The sequence below is a fragment of the Pongo pygmaeus genome, chromosome 7 (genome assembly GCF_028885625.2).
Source record: "Pongo pygmaeus isolate AG05252 chromosome 7, NHGRI_mPonPyg2-v2.0_pri, whole genome shotgun sequence".
NCBI lineage: Eukaryota > Metazoa > Chordata > Mammalia > Primates > Hominidae > Pongo > Pongo pygmaeus.
This window is the reverse complement of record NC_072380.2, coordinates 156,545,780-156,563,162: the sequence shown is the minus strand read 5'-3', so window position 1 is coordinate 156,563,162 and position 17,383 is coordinate 156,545,780. Positions and strand designations below refer to the sequence as shown.

Sequence of the window (17,383 nt, the reverse complement as noted above, 5' to 3'; positions counted from 1 at the left end):
GGGCTGGTAGTCAGGGTGGGGGCCCTTCTCCCCCTTTCTTTGTGGATCTGCCAGCTCTTGGGGATCCTGTTCTCAGGGCCCTGGTGGGTAGAGCCACATCACAGGCACTCAGGCTCCAGGTGGCCACTCCCCTCCAGCAGCCCAGGCAGGAGGGCCCCTCAGAGGCCCATTGTAGGCACCTCCGTGTGGCTCCTCAGCCCCCACAAGCTCACACTCGCGCACACGCCACCACGCCCGTCCGTGGTCCCGCCCGGGCCGGCTTCTAGGTCAGTCCTGGGCACAACTTCCCAGGAAGAGCAGCGGCAGGTGCTGCAGGCAAGGGCCGCCATGGCTGGAGGTGTGTGGGGCCGGGGCCGGGGCCGGGAGGCTCCCGTGGGGGCTCTAACCCTGACAGCACTGACTGAAGGAATCCGGGCCAGGCAGGGGCAGCCCCAGGGACCCCCTTCCACAGGCCCTCAGCCCAACTCCTGGGAGGTCAAACCTGAGGCTGAGCCACAGACCGAGGCACTCACTGCCCCCTCTGAGGCCGAGCCTGGACGTGGGGCCACCGTCCCTGAAGCTGGCAGCGAGCCCTGCTCCCCCAACAGTGCCCTGGAACCAGCCCCTGAGGGGCCCCACCAGGTGAGGGGTGAGGGAAGGGATGTTGTGGGAACCAGCCCAGGGGTCCTGGGGATGCTAGGTGGAAGGCGGGGTGGGGGGGGGTGGGCGGTGCTGGGCCCCGGGGAGGTCAGGGTCTGTGGATGCTAGGTGGAAGGCGGGGTGGGGGGGGGGGCGGTGCTGGGCCCCGGGGAGGTCAGGGTCTGTGGATGCTAGGTGGAAGGTGGGGTGGTGGTGCTGGCCCCGGGGGAGGTCAGGGTCTGTGGATGCTAGGTGGAAGGCGGGGGGGTGGTGCTGGCCCCGGGGGAGGTCAGGGTCTGTGGATGCTAGGTGGAAGGCGGGGTGGTGGGGGGGCGGTGCTGGCCCCGGGGAGGTCAGGGGTCCTGTGGATGCTAGGTGGAAGGCGGGGTGGTGGGGGGGCGGTGCTGGCCCCGGGGGAGGTCAGGGTCTGTGGATGCTAGGTGGAAGGCGGGGGGGCGGTGCTGGCCCCGGGGGAGGTCAGGGTCTGTGGATGCTAGGTGGAAGGCGGGGTGGTGGGGGGGCGGTGCTGGCCCCGGGGAGGTCAGGGTCTGTGGATGCTAGGTGGAAGGCGGGGTGGTGGGGTGGCGGTGCTGGCCCCGGGGGAGGTCAGGGTCTGTGGATGCTAGGTGGAAGGCGGGGGGGCGGTGCTGGCCCCAGGGAGGTCAGGGTCTGTGGATGCTAGGTGGAAGGTGGGGTGGCAGGGGGCGGTGCTGGGCCCTGGGGAGGTCAGGGTCTGTGGATGCTAGGTGGAAGGCGGGGTGGCGGCGCTGGCCCCGGGGAAGGTCAGGGTGAAACAGGCTGGTGAGCAACAGAGGAGCAAGGGATTTTGTAGGAAGCTGGGTGAGAGGCTGAGGGACCAGGAGGAGTGCTAGGAGAGGTTTGGGCACTTCAGACGCCCCACCCATCCTGCCCTAGGTTCCCCAGAGTTCCTGGGAGGAGGGAGTTCTTGCCGATCTCGCGTTGTACACAGCTGCCTGCCTGGAGGAGGCTGGCTTTGCAGGGACCCAGGCGACAGCGCTCACCCTGTCCTCAGCCCTGGAGGCCAGGGGGGAGCGGTTGGAGGACCAGGTCAGCCTCCACCCACTCCATGCCCTACAGAATCCTGCCGGTTCGGGCACCAAGGTGGTGGGAGGGGCCTGGAGAGCACAGCCTGACCCTGCCATCTTCAGGCTGCTCCTGCCAGGCGGGATCAGGGTGGGGGTGGAGGCGGGGTGCAGGCCAGAAGGGAATGGACGGTGGAGGAGGCCTGACTGCTGAAGTCTGCCCCCCTCCCCATCAGGTGCATGCTCTGGTGCGCGGGCTGCTGGCGCAGGTGCCCAGCCTAGCGGAAGGGAGGCCCTGGAGGGCGGCCCTGCGAGTGCTGAGCGCACTGGCCCTGGAGCATGCGCGGGACGTGGTGTGTGCGCTGCTACCCCGCTCTCTGCCCCCCGATCGGTAACCCAACCGTCCTGGCCCTGCGGTCCCCACGCGGCTTCCTTCCCTCTTCCTGCTTGGCGGTGGAGTCTGGCCCCAGAAGAGGGAGCTGAAAGGGGGCAGGGCCTCCTTATTCCAGCCCCGCGATGACTCGTGCCCCCTATCCATTCCCGCTCCCCTCACTTTTAGCTCCGCAAACTCCCCCCACGCTCCTGCCACAGAGTTTCTGATGCTGGGCTCCTCTCTTGGAGCCGCCTGCTATCTTCCGGTGGCCTCCCCTGGAGACCGTCCTAGGGTTGGCTCCGGAGTGGGGTGAATGAGGCTGGGGGGCTAACGTGCCTGGACACCCCTGGCTCTTCGGTTAATTTGCCCCAGAAGTTATCTTTGGTTTTATTCTCTGTGGCAATTTTTTTTTTTAAATAGTGCCAGGTTTATTTCACTGTCGCTGACCCAACGGGACTCCCATTGGGTCCCCACCCTGCAGCTAGCTTGAGACGGGCTATGTTGTGGTCTGCACAATTCACACTTCATTTGTTTCTCTGAGATTTGGGGATGGGGGGAGATGGGGGTGGTGGTTTCCTGCCCCTCCCCTGCTGGAGTCCTACTGGCTGCCTCCACCCTGGCTGGGGACTCCCTACATCCCCTGGACGCCCACCCATCTCTTGTCTCACACCAGCCCCCTCCAAACCCTCAGGGCAGCAGCCGAGCTCTGGCGCAGCCTAAGCCGTAACCAGCGTGTAAATGGGCAGGTGCTGGTGCAACTGCTGTGGGCGCTGAAGGGTGCTTCAGGGCCTGAGCCCCAGGCGCTGGCGGTAGGTGGCTCCAGCCATTACCAGGGGGTGGGGGCAGGGGCGGGTGCGGGGGATGGGGGGGGGAGGGTGGTGATAGGGAGTTTGCACCTAGGTAACTGCTCCTGGAATGTCCCACGCGTGTCTGAGGCTGTCCCCATCCTGTCGACAGCACGCCTGTCCCTGTGCTGCCCAGCGCAGCTCCAGGCGTGCCCCAGGCCTGAGTGGGCCACTCGCTCCGCAGGCCACACGTGCTCTTGGGGAGATGCTGGCTGTTTCAGGCTGCGTGGGAGCCACGAGGGGCTTCTACCCACATCTGCTGCTTGCACTGGTCACACAGCTGCACAAGCTGGCCCGCAGCCCGTGCTCCCCCGACATGCCCAAGATTTGGGTTCTGTCCCACCGAGGGCCACCGCACAGCCACGCCAGGTGAGAGGCAACACCAGGTTACGTGGGGCGGGCCAGCATGCTGTCACCCTCTCAGCTCCCACTGCCCACCTGCTCACTGTCCCCACCACCAGCTGCGCCCTGGAGGCCTTGAAGGCCCTGCTCAGCGGGGATGGAGGCCGCATGGTGGTTACATGCATGGAGCAGGCAGGAGGCTGGAGGAGGCTGGTGGGAGCCCACACCCACCTGGAGGGCGTCCTGCTGCTGGCCAGGTGAGGAGGGCGAGGAGGGTGAGGAGGGGCCCCAGGTGAGGAGGGTGAGGAGGGGCCCCAGGGTGTCACACCAGGAAGAGAGTCGTTGCTGGCCAGGTGCTGGGCAGGGGGACAGGGAAAAGGCAGGGGCATGAGGGTGGTGTTGGGATGGGCTCTTCTCGAGGAGTAAGGCCGCCAAGCGGAGCGAGAGCTCCCATTTCCACCTACCCCAGTGCTATGGTAGCACATGCCGACCACCACCTGCGAGGCCTCTTCGCAGACTTGCTTCCTCGGCTTCGCAGCGCGGACGACCCGCAGCGTCTCACGGCTATGGCCTTCTTCACAGGGGTGAGCCTGCTTCCCGGATGGGTGGTGAAGGGTGATCCTGGACTTGATCCCTGAGTCGCAGCGGTCTGCACGGGGACCGCGGGCGTGCTGACCCTGTGTGCCTCGCCTAGCTGTTGCAGAGCCGGCCCACCGCACGGCTCCTGCGGGAGGAGGTCATCCTGGAGCGACTCCTCACCTGGCAGGGAGACCCGGAACCCACTGTGCGCTGGTTGGGCCTGCTGGGCCTGGGCCACCTCGCGCTGAATCGCAGGAAGGTGAGAGAAGGGGAGGGGTGGAGAGGGGCTTGGCCCGGTCGCGGCGAGGTCTGGCGGCGAGGTCTGCAAGAGGCTGACCCCGAGTCCCAGCAGGTGCGGCACGTGAGCACGCTGCTGCCGGCGCTCCTGGGCGCACTGGGCGAAGGCGACGCGCGGCTCGTGGGTGCAGCGCTGGGCGCCCTGAGGAGGCTCCTGCTGCGGCCCCGGGCGCCTGTGCGGCTCCTGAGCGCGGAGCTGGGACCGCGCCTCCCTCCGCTACTGGACGACGTGAGCAAACGCCCCGCCTCCGGGCCCCGCCCCTCCCGCTGTCACCGCCCCCGCCCTTCCAGTTTCTCCCTCCCAGGCCCCGCCCTCTCAGGCCCAGCCCCGCCCCCCAAGTCTCTCCCTCCCGGGCCCCGCCCCCAGTCTCTCCCTCCCAGGCCCCGCCCCACCCCTACGGTCTCTCCCTTCTAGACCCCGCCCTCCCAGGCCCCGCCCCGCTCCTCTAGTTTCTCCCTCCCAGCCCCGCCCCCCAGTCTGTCCCTCTCAGGCCCTGATCCCCCAGGCCCCGCCCCACCGCTCCAGTTTCTCCCTCCCAGGCCCCGTCCCCCCAGTCTCTCCGTCCCAGATTTCTTCCCTCCTGGCCCCCGCCCCTCCCGCCCGCTGTCGCCCAGCTCCGCCCCTCCAAGGCCGTGTCCCGCCAAGCTCCTCCCCGCTAGACTTTTCCTTCCAGACCCCATCCCTTCAAGCCCTACCCCCTGCAGGGGCTCCCCAGGCTTCCCAACCAGGTCCAGCTCCAGGCCCTTTTCCCTGTCCCCAGATCACACTGACTCAGCAGCCTTCCCTAGACCCCCCGCTTCCTCGCTCCGTGCTGGCCGCCCCCTCCCACCCTTGCAGCCCCTCTCAGTCTCCGCCTGCCCTGACTGCGCCCTCCCACGCAGACACGGGACTCAATCCGTGCCTCGGCCGTCGGGCTCCTCGGGACTCTGGTGCGCCGGGGCCGGGGCGGGCTCCGGCTGGGGCTCCGCGGCCCCCTGCGGAAGCTGGTGCTGCAGAGTCTCGTGCCGCTGCTGTTGCGCCTGCATGACCCCAGCAGGGACGCTGCTGAGGTCAGCAGCCCCCCACACCATCCCACCCCTATGCCATCCAACACTCACCACTCCCACCGTGCCTCCCCTCCGACAATTACAGGTCAGGGACTCACCCAGCCCAAGGACCTCGGAGGCAGGCGTGATGGGCGGCCGGGTTACTACTGCTCTTCCCTTGAGCGGATTCAATCCGGCCTCCTGCCCTGGGCTCTTCTGCCCCTCACCCGATGCCCTTGCTCCCCCTCTTCCCAACCCCACCTTTTGCCTTTCTACTTCCTGGACCCCTTACCCGGCTCCCTTCCCCTATCCCAGAGCTCAGAGTGGACCCTGGCCCGCTGCGACCAGGCCTTTTGCTGGGGCCTGCTGGAGGAGATGGTCACCGTGGCCCACTATGACAGTACAGAGGCCCTGAGCCACCTCTGCTGCCGCCTGGTCAGTAGGGGAAGCAAGGTGACCGCAAGGGGGTATGATCAGCAGCCCACTTGTTCCAGGGTTCACCGGGGCCCCCAAACCGTTTCTACTGCAGCCAAACCAGATAGGCTACTGGTGGGGCAAGTCCGAGGCCTCCCACCATGCCACCTGCCCTGGGGGCTCCCCTGGAACCCCGGCCCCTGGATTCAGCTCTGCGACCTCCTCCACACTCAGGATCAGCCCTCCTGTCCTGCCACTAGCCCTTTTGTCCCCAGGTTCAGCGATACCCGGGCCACGTGCCCAACTTCCTGAGCCAGACCCAGGGCTACCTGCGGAGTCCACAGGACCCCCTGCGCCGGGCAGCCGCCGTGCTTATAGGTGAGGCCGCCCGGGGTCACACTGCCCCTGGCACCAGGGGTTTGGGAGCTGGGCCAGCCTCCCCCTACGGGGCTGTGGGGCCCACACTCATGCATCTGCCGTGGTCCAGGCTTCCTTGTCCACCATGCCAGCCCCGGCCGTGTCAACCAGGACCTGCTGGACTCCCTGTTCCAGGGTGAGGCCCCACCTTGCCAGGGTATGGTGTCCTGGAGAGGTGGCTGGTGCTAGGGCGGAGTGGACGGGAGCGGTGGGTGAAGGGCCAGGGGCCCGGGCACTCGGCCCTCCTGGGCTCCCCAGCCTGAGCCGCGATTTCCTCGCAGACCTAGGGCGGCTGCAGAGCGACCCCGAGCCGGCCGTGGCCGCGGCAGCGCACGTGTCCGCCCAGCAGGTGGCGATGCTGGCCCGCGCCCGGGGCCGCCCCCGCGGGCCCCGCCTCCTCCGCATCGCCCCGCGCCCCGCCCGGCCCCCGCCAGTCTTCGCCGACAGCCCTTTCCAGCGCCGGAGGGTCGCGGACCGCTGGGGCTGCTCCGGACCCCGCCGAGCCTGAGGCTCGGGGCTGGGGCCCGCGGGCCAGGGTCCGACTCGGGCACCCCACGCGCGTAGCAGCCCGTCCCCGCCCTGATGGAGGGGCTCCCTGGGCCCGGTGCTGGATGCCAGTGCCTGCCCCAACCCCCCACCCCCGCGACCCCTCTTCAGGCACCCACCGCCCTGATGGCGACGGAGAGGGACAGCCAGCATCTATCTGTCCCCATCAGGGCTGTTGTTCTCACAGCTCCCTGGAGCATGCCCCGTGCTCCAACCTTGGGCCTGGCTCCTGGCCCAGATGGCACCTGGCCTCTTGAGTCTGGTGGGGGACCCCAAAGTTGGTGGTCCCATAGGCTGCCCTCCTGGGTCTCCACCTCATGCCTGGACAGGACGCTGTGGCCTGTCCGGGCCTTGGCCAGCCCTGCAGCTGCACCCCCGATCCTCATCTCTCACCCCATTCCTTGCCAGCATCCTGAGGCTCCTGGCGGGCATCCTCCTTGCTCAAAAGTATTGACCTGTCTCCTGGCCACACCTGCTGTGCCCTCTCAGCCAGGCCATCATCACCCCCCGTTCATTATGTCAGGCCTCATGGGAGCCTGGCCTTCTCCAGAAGCTGACCCCGGCGTCCCCCCAAGCTGGCCCCCGTAGGCCCCGGATCACACCTGGGGGTCCAGATGTAGGGGTCCCGTGTGCACGCCCAATCAGACCGAGCACTTGTGACACTACCCCAGCACCTCTCCCAGGGCTGAATGAGGAACGCGCCACTGGGCACACAAAGAAGAGGCTGCTCTAGGAGCCGCCAATGCTGTGACATCACCGCTCTGGCTTTGGGCGGCAGGTTCCTGAGCCTGGGATGCCTGCCTGGAAATGTCCTTGCGTTCAAGGCCTCCTTCGCAGCCTCCTCCTCAGAGAAGCCTCCGCAAGTGCACAGGGAGTGTGCGCAGCCTTGTGAAGGGCTGGGACCACTTGCCCAGACCGGGGCCCCTCGGGCACAGGCGTGGGGTCCTACTGACCTGTCTCCCCAGCTCCACACGGAAAGCATCTAAAATACACACACATGGATGGAGAGCGTTGGGCATCTGTTTCGAGTGTGGTTATGGGAGCTGACCCTGGTCCAAGATCTGGCTCAGGCTAGGGTAATAGGCCGTAGTCTCTGATATGGCCCCAGGTAAAGAGCCAGTTTGGCAGCAGGGTTAAAGGTCAGGCAGGCTCCAGGCACAGGCTATGACCAGGTCAGGTTGGGTTAACCCTAAGACAGAGAAGCTGCGCTCTGGTCTAACAGGCATGGAATGGATGGGGTTAGAGTTGTCAGCACTGGGGTGAGTGTCTCTTTGCAGGTCATATGTAGGAAGCTGAGGATCAGGTCAAGGGCATGGGTCTTTGTGGAGCCAGGGGCAAGGTTTGGTGGATTAGTTTGGATCCTCCACAGCAGATACCAAAACGGGATTCAACATACCAGAAACAGATCAAGAGAAGGCCAGAGAGGCCAGAGGCCACCAGATGCCCAGTGAAGGTCAGATGGAAGCACCATGGACGTCCGTGCTAGCCTTCAGGAAGCTCTCAAGCCAGCCATCTGTCCGAGGTCCGCACCTCCCAGGACAGGCTAGGAGCACCCACGGGGGGTACAGCCTCGGCACTGGCGGGGACGGGTTTCAGGACACAGCCACATGGATCCTCTCAGTAGCAGCCCCAAAGAGGGAAGCAAGCCCGGCCTCCTTGCTCACCCTGCAACCAGGAGCCAGACCCCAGGGCAAGCATGTGCTGCCCACCTAGCACAGGCTTGCCCACACCCCACAGCACGCTGGACAGTCTGGTGGGCAAACCCAACAGTGAAGCCATGCTCACCCCGGATAGGGGCTGAGGCGGGGAGCTGGCTGTGGTGGGCAGGCAGCACCCCTGCGCTCCCCCCCCTCCCTCATGGTGCCTGGGAGAGTCCGTGCCATCCTGTGGCAGGCCGTGTGCAGCACAGGCGGGCTTGCACCACACAGCTGCCTGTTAAGAGTGTGTCCAGCCCCGCCTTGCTCTGGCACTGCCCAGAACCTGGTTGCCCTGCCAGGAAGAGTGAGGTTCATGCGAAGTCCACTTGGCCTCTGGAGTGTGACTCTTCCCTGCTGGAATTCCTGGGAGGCTCCAGGTGGCACAGTGGGCTGGTTCCCCCCATGGGGATGCTGTGGTCCCAGGGTCCATCAGATCCACCTGCAGAGAGCCCATCCCAGGGCAAATCTTCCAACGGGGTCTAAGATTGGAGGGCAAGAGGGCAGGTGCACCCTGACACTCATTCCTTTTCCACCTCCAGCCAGTGGGCCGGGACAGTCTTGGCCTTGATGCCCAAACAATCTCTAATGGGCCATGTTGCCGGAGAGCTCATGGGTGGTGCAGCTCTCAAGATGGGGCTCAGGTGTGGCCTGTCGCATGGCATGGCCTTGCTGGTCTCAGGGCCCCGAGGCTGTGCCTTGTGTGCCTGCCTTTCCAAATGCTTTCTAGGACCCGAGCTACTCCCACCCAACTCACCCTTTCAAGTCACCCAAAAGGGTTTTCAAAGGAGGACCATGAGTGTGAGAGACGTTGAGTTTGTTCCTACACTGTGGGTGGGAGTGTCTAGGAGTTTCTGTAACTTGGATCTGTGATACTGGAGTTTGTTTTGTCTCTTGTTTCAATGTTAATGTCACTATTCATAGCAATACCCCATCTCTACAAAAAATTAAAAAATTAGCCAGGACTGGTGGTATGCGCCTATTGTCCAGCTACTCAGCAGGCTGAGGCGGGAGAATTCCTTGAGCTCAGGAGATCAAGGCTGCTGTGAACCATGAGTGTCCCACTACACAGCCTGGGCAACAGAGCAGGACCCTGTCTCTTAAAAAAAAAAAAAAAAAAAAAAAAAAGGCTGGGCGTGGTGGCTCAGGCCTGTAATCCCAGCACTTTGGGATGCGGAGGCGGGCAGATCACAAGGTCAGGAGATCGAGACCATCCTGACTGACATGGTGAAACCCCTGCAGTGAGCTGAGATGGCGCCACTGCACTCCAGCCTGGGCGACAAAGCGAGACTCCATCTCAAAAAAAAAAAAAAAGGCTGCTGGGTGCGGTGGCTCACACCTGTAATCCCAGCACTTCGGGAGGCCAAGGTGGGTAGCTCACAAGGTCAAGAGATCGAGACCATTCTGGCCAACATGGAGAAACCTCGTCTCCAGTAAAAATGCAAAAATTAGCTGAGTGTGGTGGTGCGCCCCTGTAGTCTCAGCTACTCGGGAGGCTGAGGCAGGAGAATTCTGGGAGGTGGAGGCTGCAGTGAGCCGAGATCATGCTACTGCACTCCAGCCTGGCGACAGAGAGACTCCATCTCAAAAAAAAAAAAAAAAAAGTCACTGTTGGGCCTGGATACCAGGTTTTCTGGTGGATTTAATGTCCAGTTGTAGGCAAATCCACTGTTCCTTCTCTTTTGCAAGCTCTGCAAGTTGTGTGGCCACCGTGTGCCCTGACAGAAGTCGGGGAGGCTGGCGACCGTGTGCAGGGAGACTGGTCCCCACCAAGAAGGCTGTCCACTCTCCCAGGAACAACCACTCCCTGGCCACGTCAAGTGTTGCGTGTCCCTCCCTGGACCTGGAGGCCACAGCTGCTGAGCTCCTGCAAGTAAGTAACTGGATGTGACTCTGGACCTGCTTAATTCCCACAGGCCAGGAGACCTCCTCTCTCCAGGCTCCTAGCTCAGGCAAGCAGATGTGGGTGAAATGGACCAAAGGTCAGTTTCTTTAGTATTGCTTCCCCAGGAACATCCTGTGTGGCCCCAGGAGGGCAGGGCCTGTCATCAGTCACACCTGCACTCCTAAAGCCCCTGTGGGCTGAGGATGGCCACACCCTTCAGCACACGCCTCAAGCTCCCTGAAGCAGAGGTTCCTGCCATGCCTCAGCCACGGACACGCCTGGTGGAACTGTCTCACCTAAATCGCCCTGCCCTTCCTCATAGGCAGAGAAACACACAGGCAGAGAAACACACAGGCAGAGAAACACAGAGGCAGAGAAACACACAGGCAGAGAAACACACAGGCAGAGAAACACACAGGCAGAGAAACAGGCAGAGAAACACACAGGCAGAGAAACACACAGGCAGAGAAACACAGAGGCAGAGAAACACACAGGCAGAGAAACACAGAGGCAGAGAAACACAGAGGCAGAGAAACACACAGGCAGAGAAACACACAGGCAGAGAAACACACAGGCAGGGGTGGGCAGGGCCATGGGCCCATTACTCTAGAGAGTGGCCAAGCCCAGCATGGGGCTCCCCTTAGCTCCAGGGTGCAAAAGAAGCCAGACAATGCAGACATCACCTGCACGTGGCCCTGATGTCCCTCCTGATCATGCATGGGTACTGCCCCCACCTCTACCCACCCTACCCCAGATCCAGGACCCCTCAAAAACTCTGCTACCAGCCTTTCCTTCGTATGCCACCTTTATTGTGTTTCCCCAACTCCTGGGCCCCATGGTAGACAGGCCACATGGCTACTGGGCTCCTGGCCTTCCTCGGGCTAGCAGCTGGTGGGCAAACACTCTGCCCTGCTGGAGAGCTGCCAGGCCATGCCCGGGCACAGGCTAGTGGGGCTCCTGGCTCAGTCCTGATAGCAGTGCCAGGGAGGCGTAGAGTGCACACATGCGGCCCTGGGCCTGCGGCTCCCAGCACACGTGGGGAGTGTCCTCCCCCAGCTCCAGGCCACACTCGTCCAGCAAGACCCAGGCCGGTGCCCCTTCGCCCCAGCTGCTCCCCAGGAGCCCGGGGGGCAGGGACATGGTGCTGTGCTCCTGCCACGGGGCACTCTGCTCCAAGAGGCTGCCCACCTGCCAAGACAGGGCAGGAGTGTGTCAGATGGGGAAACCTGGGCACCTTGTGCCTGCCCATACCACCCCTTCCCAGGTGCCACAGGGCCCCTTCCACTGGCTCAGCCCATCCTCCTGCAGCCCGAACCATCTCACCAGCTCGAGCGGCCCCAACAGGGACCGCGACTCCAGCGCCCCCGCCAGCAGCTTGTGCTGCGTTTCACTCAGCACTGGGAGAGAGTCAGGTAAGAGGGGGTTCCTGAAGGCCCACCGGGAAAGCCCACCTCCCTCCCTCCCACCCCCCACCTGCCCCCGGGGACCTCCCTCCCACCCCCCCACCTGCCCCCAGGGGCCTCCCTCCCTCCCACAACCCCACCTGCCCCCAGGGGCTTCCCTCCCTCCCACCCTCGACCTGCCCCCAGGGGCCTCCCTCCCTCCCACCCCCCACCTGCCCCCAGGGGCCGCTCACTGGTCAGTGCCCCCAGCAGGTAGACAACAGGGACGGTGAGTTCCGGCACCAGCATTCTGGAGGGGAACACCAGGCACTCCAGGACAGCACCTGCTGGACCGTCCAGGGGCTCCACCGGCCCAAGGCTCTGGCCCTGCTCCAGCTGTGGGCACGGGAAGGGCAGATGAGCCTGGCTGGCTGGGCCGGCCTTGTGTGCCCTGGGCACCCTCCCCCACTCACCGCCTCCTCCAAGGCTCGCAGGGCCAGCTGGTCCCGCAGCACCCCCTCCAGGCCCCTCAGCAGCAGCTGGCACAGCTCTCTGTCCAAGAGCTCCAGTTCCTTGGAGATGGTCTCCACCTCTGCCCGCAGGCCCTGGAAGTCTTCAGTGAACGCACCCTCCACAAGGACCCCATCTGTAGGGACAGAGGGACTGGCACTGCCCGGGTGCTTACAGGGCTCTGGAAAGCCTTGGTCAGGACAGGCAGACCCCAGGGGGCAGAAGGAGAGCCCACCAAAGGTCCCCGGGGCGGTCAGGAGGGCACTGACCTGTCAGGAAGTTGTGGAGGCACCCCATCATGGAGATGCCAGAGGGCGGCTGTGGCCAGGCGCCTTCGCTCGTGGAACGCTTGTGGCCTGGGCAGGGGCATGGGAGGGCAGGGCTGGTCAGTGCAGGGGGCGGGTGTCTGAGCCAGAGACGGCTGAGGCCTTCCCCGGGCCGTCACAGCCCCGGTCACCACCGCCAACACTGGTAGCCCAGGGCAGGGAGGGGGGCCAGGGAGGCCCAGGGTCAGCTGTCCTGTGTCACCCCTTGTGTGTGTATGGGGGGTGCCCACTGCCTCAGGGGGCTGCCCGGCCTCCCTGTGCCCTGAGAACACGAGGAGAAGGCCTCAACTGCCCAGGGAGTGTGCTTTTCCCACCGGACACCCCACGCTGGGGGCTATCGGCTCTCACCAGTCGGGGGTGGCTGGAAGGTCCTCTGCTTCTTATCCGGGAAGAGAAGGACGTCTGGCAGCCAGGTGGGAGCAGACAGGGACAGGCATGTCACCTAGATCCCAGCATCCCCTCCCCTACTAGGAGCTCCCCTATCCAGCTCAGGCCCTGCCCAATCACCCACACACCAGAGCACAGGACCTCAGCCACCTGCCAGACACAGGACGTTGTTCAGCCAGGGGCCCACGGCAGCCCAAGCTGGTGGGTAGCTCTCCCCAGGCCTCCCTGCTTCTCTGCCAGGGCCTGGGCCCGAGACACCCCCAACTCCAGCTCACCCAAGTCAGAGTTAATAACCAGCTGGGCCACCCGGAATGCGAGGATGCTGCCCGAGGGGATGGTGACCGTCTTCTTCTGGCTCAGGTGGCCCTGGCCCTCACCCTGAGGCATGGAGATGGGCTCAGGGCCGGGCCCTGGGCACCGGACTGCGGGGTGCAGGTGTGGGCTGGGTGCGGGTGTGGGCTGGGTGCGGGTGTGGGCTGGGTGCTGGGGGCAGGCCCGCCGACAGGTGACTTTGGCTCCGTAGCCAAGCGCAGGGCTGGAGCTGCTCCGAGGGGCCTTGGTGGAGCCCAGCCCCGCTGCCTCCACCACCCGCCGCTGCGTGCCCATGTGGGGCCAGGCGTGGCCCGAGGCTGGCTACACACCTGCAAGCACATGGTTCCGAGCAGGGAAAACTGGCCCGAGCCCTCTCGCTTGTGGGTCCGCGTGACTTCCACCTCCTTCTGTGTCTGCAACACCTCGGTCACCACATACACGTTGTCCCCGCGGCTCCGCAGCTGCTGCAGGATTTTGTGCTCTGGCTGCCGCAGGTGCCTGTGGTCCGAGGAGCAGCAAGCTCACTGGGCCGCAGTCCCCAAAGATGTCTTCCCTCCCCTGACAGCCCCATGCCACTGGGGGAGGTGGTGCAGAGGGGCCCTCCAGAGGTCTGTGGGTGCCTGGGCACCGGCAGCCTCTCTATGCGCTCCCCACGGGGATGGGATCCCATGAGGAAAGGTGGACTCGGGGACTCCAAGTCCAGACTCGAGGAGCAGCCCCCTCACCTGGGCCCCCATGTTCACACCACCACTTGTCCTCACAGCAGCCTGGGGCTCAGTCTGGTCCTTAGGATCCAGTCCTGGCAGCTGAGGCCCCAGATGACCCTTGCAGCTTCCTTCCTGCAACCCGGTTCCGGCCACAGCGCTCTTTTGCCTCTGGGACTTTCCTGATGCCCCAAGGTTGTGACCTTCCCAAGAGCAAGGCTGGGACCAGGCACAGTGGCTCACCCCTGTAATCCCAGCACTTTAGGAGCTGAGGCAGGAGGATTGCTTGAGGCCAGGAGTTCAAGACCACCCTGGCCAAGACAGCAAAACCTCACCTCAAAAAATAATTTAAATAAATAAATAAAAGCAGGGTTGCTTGGGGTGGGTGGGGGCCCTGCCCTGCCCTCTTCGGGCCCACCTGTCATGGAGCAGAGTCTGCCAGGTGTTAGGGTCCACACTCAGCGAGTACACATTCATTGAGGTGCTGGAGCTGTCAGACACCGCGGCCCCGCCTGCAATCTTTGCCTGTCCTGGGGCTGCCAGCTCCACGCTGCCCTGTAGCTGCCCATCCATGGCATCGTAGAAGTGGAAGCTCCTGCCACGCTGCAAATCTAAAGCAAGGCCAGACCTGAGGCTGTGCCCACCGCCCCGCCTCTCCCCCGCCCCCACCAGCCCTGTCCCAGCCCCACGGCAGAGGGACCTTTGGAAAGGCGCTGGCCTCTGGAAGAGAGGCCCAGAGCTAGAGCCTGCAGAGCCCGGTGGGTGGCTGGCTGGACCTCTCTCCCATCCAGCCTCCCTGGGGCTCTGCCTCAGCACCACATCAGGCACCTGGTTCCGGGGCATCCGGCTCCAGGATGTCCTTGATTGACAGGTTGACACACTTATAACGGGGTTTCCAGAACCATGAGCTTGAGGGCTTCCTGACCACCAGGCAGTAGGGCTGGAATCCAGTGGAGCTCTGCAGGCTGGTCACAGGGATGAGTTCCCCACCATGGTCCAGCTCCTGGACCACTCTCCGGACTACCCGCTCAAAGGCCGACCCCATGCTCCTGAGGGGGGGAAATGGGTCAGGCATTGTGCCCTCGGGGGGAGGGCGGGAGGGAGTGGGAGAAGGGTCAGTACCTGGATGCCTCCCATGATGGGGGACTCCTTCCCTCCAGAGCAGCCCTGCCCAGCTCATCCTGGGATGCTCCCACTAGCAGAAAGCTTCTGTCCCTGGCCCTCCCCAACACAGAAATATAGTGTTCTCCCTGTTGTCTACGGGACCATGAGCACCTCCAGCCAGGGACAGTGGGGCCTGATGCCCAGACCTGCTGTAACACAGAGAGTTCTGTCCACTAGAATGGCTGCCTCTGGCTGGGAGGAAACAAGCTGTCACCTCCTGAGCGTGGCACAGGGACCCACTGCAAAACCCAGCCAGAGTGTCACCAGGGACCCACTGCAAAACCCAGCCAGAGTGTCGCCCCACCCCAGCTGCGTCCTCCAGGGCCTTCTCTGTGCCTGGAGCTCCATGAGCCACCTGTCCAAGGCTGAGGCTTTGGGGGTCAGAGGCCATAGCGGGCCTCCGCTGGGATATGGGTCACCTGGGCCACTGTGGAGGGGCTCCAGCTGCCTCAGGAAGCCTCTGAGTGCCGGGTCTGCTGAAAGTGGAGGCTGGGCCCAGAAGGCAGCTGGGGGCGGGACCAGCACCGGCCCCGGAACCTGGATGGCGGACCTGGGAGTCAAGCCCAAGCCCAGGTCCAAAGGCCGGGTCCCTGGGCTGGCCAAGGGCAGCCTTTCCCGAAGCCTGGAGCTTCCGCCCCCGTGTGCGGCGCGGGGCCTTCTGGGCGAACGCTGGGGCAGCAGGGCCAGCATCCCCCACCCAGGAGCCAGCGGCCGGCCCCACCCGGGAGCTCCAGCCAGGCCGGGGGAGGGAGCGGGGCGCAGCTCACCGTGACCGTCGGCGCCCCGAGGGTGGCGCGTCTGCTCTCCCTGGGAGCCGTCCGGCGAGCAGGAGCTGGAGGTGCCCAGACCTAAAAGTGAAACTGCAACCTGACGCAGGGCCCGCCCAGGACGCCCTCCCGGAACCGTCCCGGAGAGCCCGCCCCGGCCCCCTTCCTGCCCCCTCTTCCCGCGGGCCCGCCTGGAGCACCAGCCTCGCGCGTCCCGAGGAACCTTGGCTTGGCGCCCCACCCTGGTAGCCTCAAACTTCATAGCAGTTTGTGGTTTTTTCTTAAAACTCTGACCCTGTGCCCGGGCGGATCACCTGAGGTCGGGAGTTCAAGACCAGCCTGACCAACATGGTGAAACCCTGTCTCTACTAAAAATACAAAATTAGCCGGGCGTGGTGGCGCATGCCTGTGATCCCAGCTACTTGGGAGGCTGAGGCAAGAGAATCCCTTGAACCTGGGAGGTGGAGGTTGCAGTGAGCCGAGATCATGCCATTGTACTCCAGCCTGGGCGACAGAGTGAGACTCCGTCTCAAAAACAAACAAGCAAACAAACGAACAACTTTCGGCCTGTGCCGGTCTGGGCAGATCTTCCAAAGATGTACAAAATGTAGAAATTGCCCTCAAGCAAATGCAAAGATGCTCAACATCCTCAGTCATCAAGGAAATGCAAATGGAATCCACAGAGAGATACTGCACACTGACAAAGATGGTCATATTACTAAAGGTGAATAACCAGTGCGGGGGGGGGGGACGTGGAGTCACTGGAACGTTTGTGCAATGCTGGTGGGAATGTCAACCCATGCGGCCCTCTGGAATAAGCCTGGCAGCTCCTCCAAGAGTCACTGTGTGACCCAGCAATTCCACTCCTAGCTCCACCCACAGGAATTGAAAGCAAAGACGCAAACAGATGCCTGTGCACCAAAGTTTGTGGCAGCATCCTTCGCCATAGCGGCAGCATCCTTTGCCATAGCGGCAGCGTCCATCATCATAGCAGCAGCATCCTTCGTCATAGCAGCAGCATCCTTTGCCACAGCAGCAAGGTGGAAACCCTGTCCATCCACTGAGGCGCGCATAGACTAAACATGGCCAGTCCAGGCACTGGAATCCAGGCCGTGGAACGGCGCCCACGGTCAAAAGGAATGAGACTCTGATGCACCAGGCGACACAGACGGACCTCGGAGACATCATGCTAAGTGAAAAGCCAGCCACACGGTGCAGATGGCGTGATCCTGCTCACATGATGTGTCCTGAATGGGCACGTCCAGAGGGCAGAAGGGAGATGGCGCTGTCGGTGTCCGGGACAGGGGGTGGGAGTGACAGTTGCTGGTTTGGGGTTTCTTTCTGGGGTGAGGAAGTGTTTTGATATTGGCCGTTGGTGATGTTTGCATACCTCTGAATATACTAAAACCCACAGAATTGCACACTTTAAATGGATGAATTGTATGGTATGGGAATTATATAATTATGTTTCATTAAAGCGGTTATTTTAAAAATCTAGTGCCCAGTAGCAACACCTAGTCTCGGCACAGGCTCCCTCAGTGCCCTACTGACCTAACTCATGGTGGGCCCTGGGGCCTTGAGCCTGCCCCTGCACACGGTAGTCCTCACACCCGGCCCTCCCAGCTGCTCTGGGGTTGTGGATGGGGCCACTTGGGCTTGGGCCCCACTCCCAGGCCTGACCACAGTGGGGATGAGGTGGTGCCCTGTGGGTCCCTTCTGGTGCTGTCTCCTGGCTCTTTTGTGTATTTTTTG

General features: G+C 63.7%; 2 protein-coding genes across 4 annotated transcripts; one reads left to right on the top strand and one right to left on the bottom strand.

Moving 5' to 3' along the window:
* The first annotated feature begins 254 nt into the window (after positions 1–254).
* MROH6 (maestro heat like repeat family member 6) lies at positions 255–9,290 on the top strand. Its single transcript, XM_054498301.2, has 14 exons — positions 255–621; positions 1,534–1,686; positions 1,898–2,052; positions 2,726–2,843; positions 3,064–3,248; positions 3,341–3,478; positions 3,691–3,805; positions 3,916–4,059; positions 4,153–4,326; positions 4,980–5,147; positions 5,439–5,558; positions 5,813–5,915; positions 6,025–6,090; positions 6,236–9,290. Exons 1-14 carry the CDS (start codon positions 328–330, stop codon positions 6,460–6,462), a joined length of 2,160 nt encoding a protein of 719 aa, XP_054354276.2. The 5' UTR covers positions 255–327; the 3' UTR covers positions 6,463–9,290.
* Positions 9,291–10,866: 1,576 nt separating this feature from the next.
* GSDMD (gasdermin D) lies at positions 10,867–17,113 on the bottom strand. 3 transcript variants are annotated; one of them, XM_054498303.2, is made up of 12 exons: positions 15,632–17,113; positions 15,284–15,401; positions 14,529–14,749; positions 14,119–14,311; positions 13,326–13,494; positions 12,960–13,062; positions 12,646–12,699; positions 12,241–12,327; positions 11,935–12,107; positions 11,716–11,857; positions 11,403–11,476; positions 10,867–11,267 (listed from the first exon to the last, which is right to left on the bottom strand). In XM_054498303.2, exons 1-12 carry the CDS (start codon positions 15,891–15,893, stop codon positions 11,025–11,027), a joined length of 1,839 nt encoding a protein of 612 aa, XP_054354278.2. In that variant the 5' UTR covers positions 15,894–17,113; the 3' UTR covers positions 10,867–11,024. The 3 variants fall into 3 exon arrangements, with proteins under 3 accessions (XP_054354278.2, XP_054354281.1, XP_054354280.1); XM_054498306.2 differs by lacking the exon at positions 15,284–15,401 and having other exon boundaries at positions 15,632–15,766; XM_054498305.2 differs by lacking the exons at positions 15,284–15,401; positions 15,632–17,113 and adding an exon at positions 14,823–15,259.
* Positions 17,114–17,383: the final 270 nt, after the last annotated feature.

Bases quoted from the DNA above. Each gene is read 5' to 3' on its own strand.
- MROH6 (XM_054498301.2), top strand. From the start codon at position 328: ATGGCTGGAGGTGTGTGGGGCCGGGGCCGGGGCCGGGAGGCTCCCGTG. The intron at 622-1,533 runs GTGAGGGGTGAG...ATCCTGCCCTAG, and splicing joins CCCCTGAGGGGCCCCACCAG to GTTCCCCAGAGTTCCTGGGA. The intron at 4,060-4,152 runs GTGAGAGAAGGG...GAGTCCCAGCAG, and splicing joins TCGCGCTGAATCGCAGGAAG to GTGCGGCACGTGAGCACGCT.
- GSDMD (XM_054498303.2), bottom strand. From the start codon at position 15,893: ATGAAGTTTGAGGCTACCAGGGTGGGGCGCCAAGCCAAGGTTCCTCGG. The intron at 15,402-15,631 runs GTGAGCTGCGCC...TCCGCCATCCAG, and splicing joins TCGGGGCGCCGACGGTCACG to GTTCCGGGGCCGGTGCTGGT. The intron at 12,328-12,645 runs GTGAGAGCCGAT...GCCCCTGCCCAG, and splicing joins CTTCCAGCCACCCCCGACTG to GCCACAAGCGTTCCACGAGC.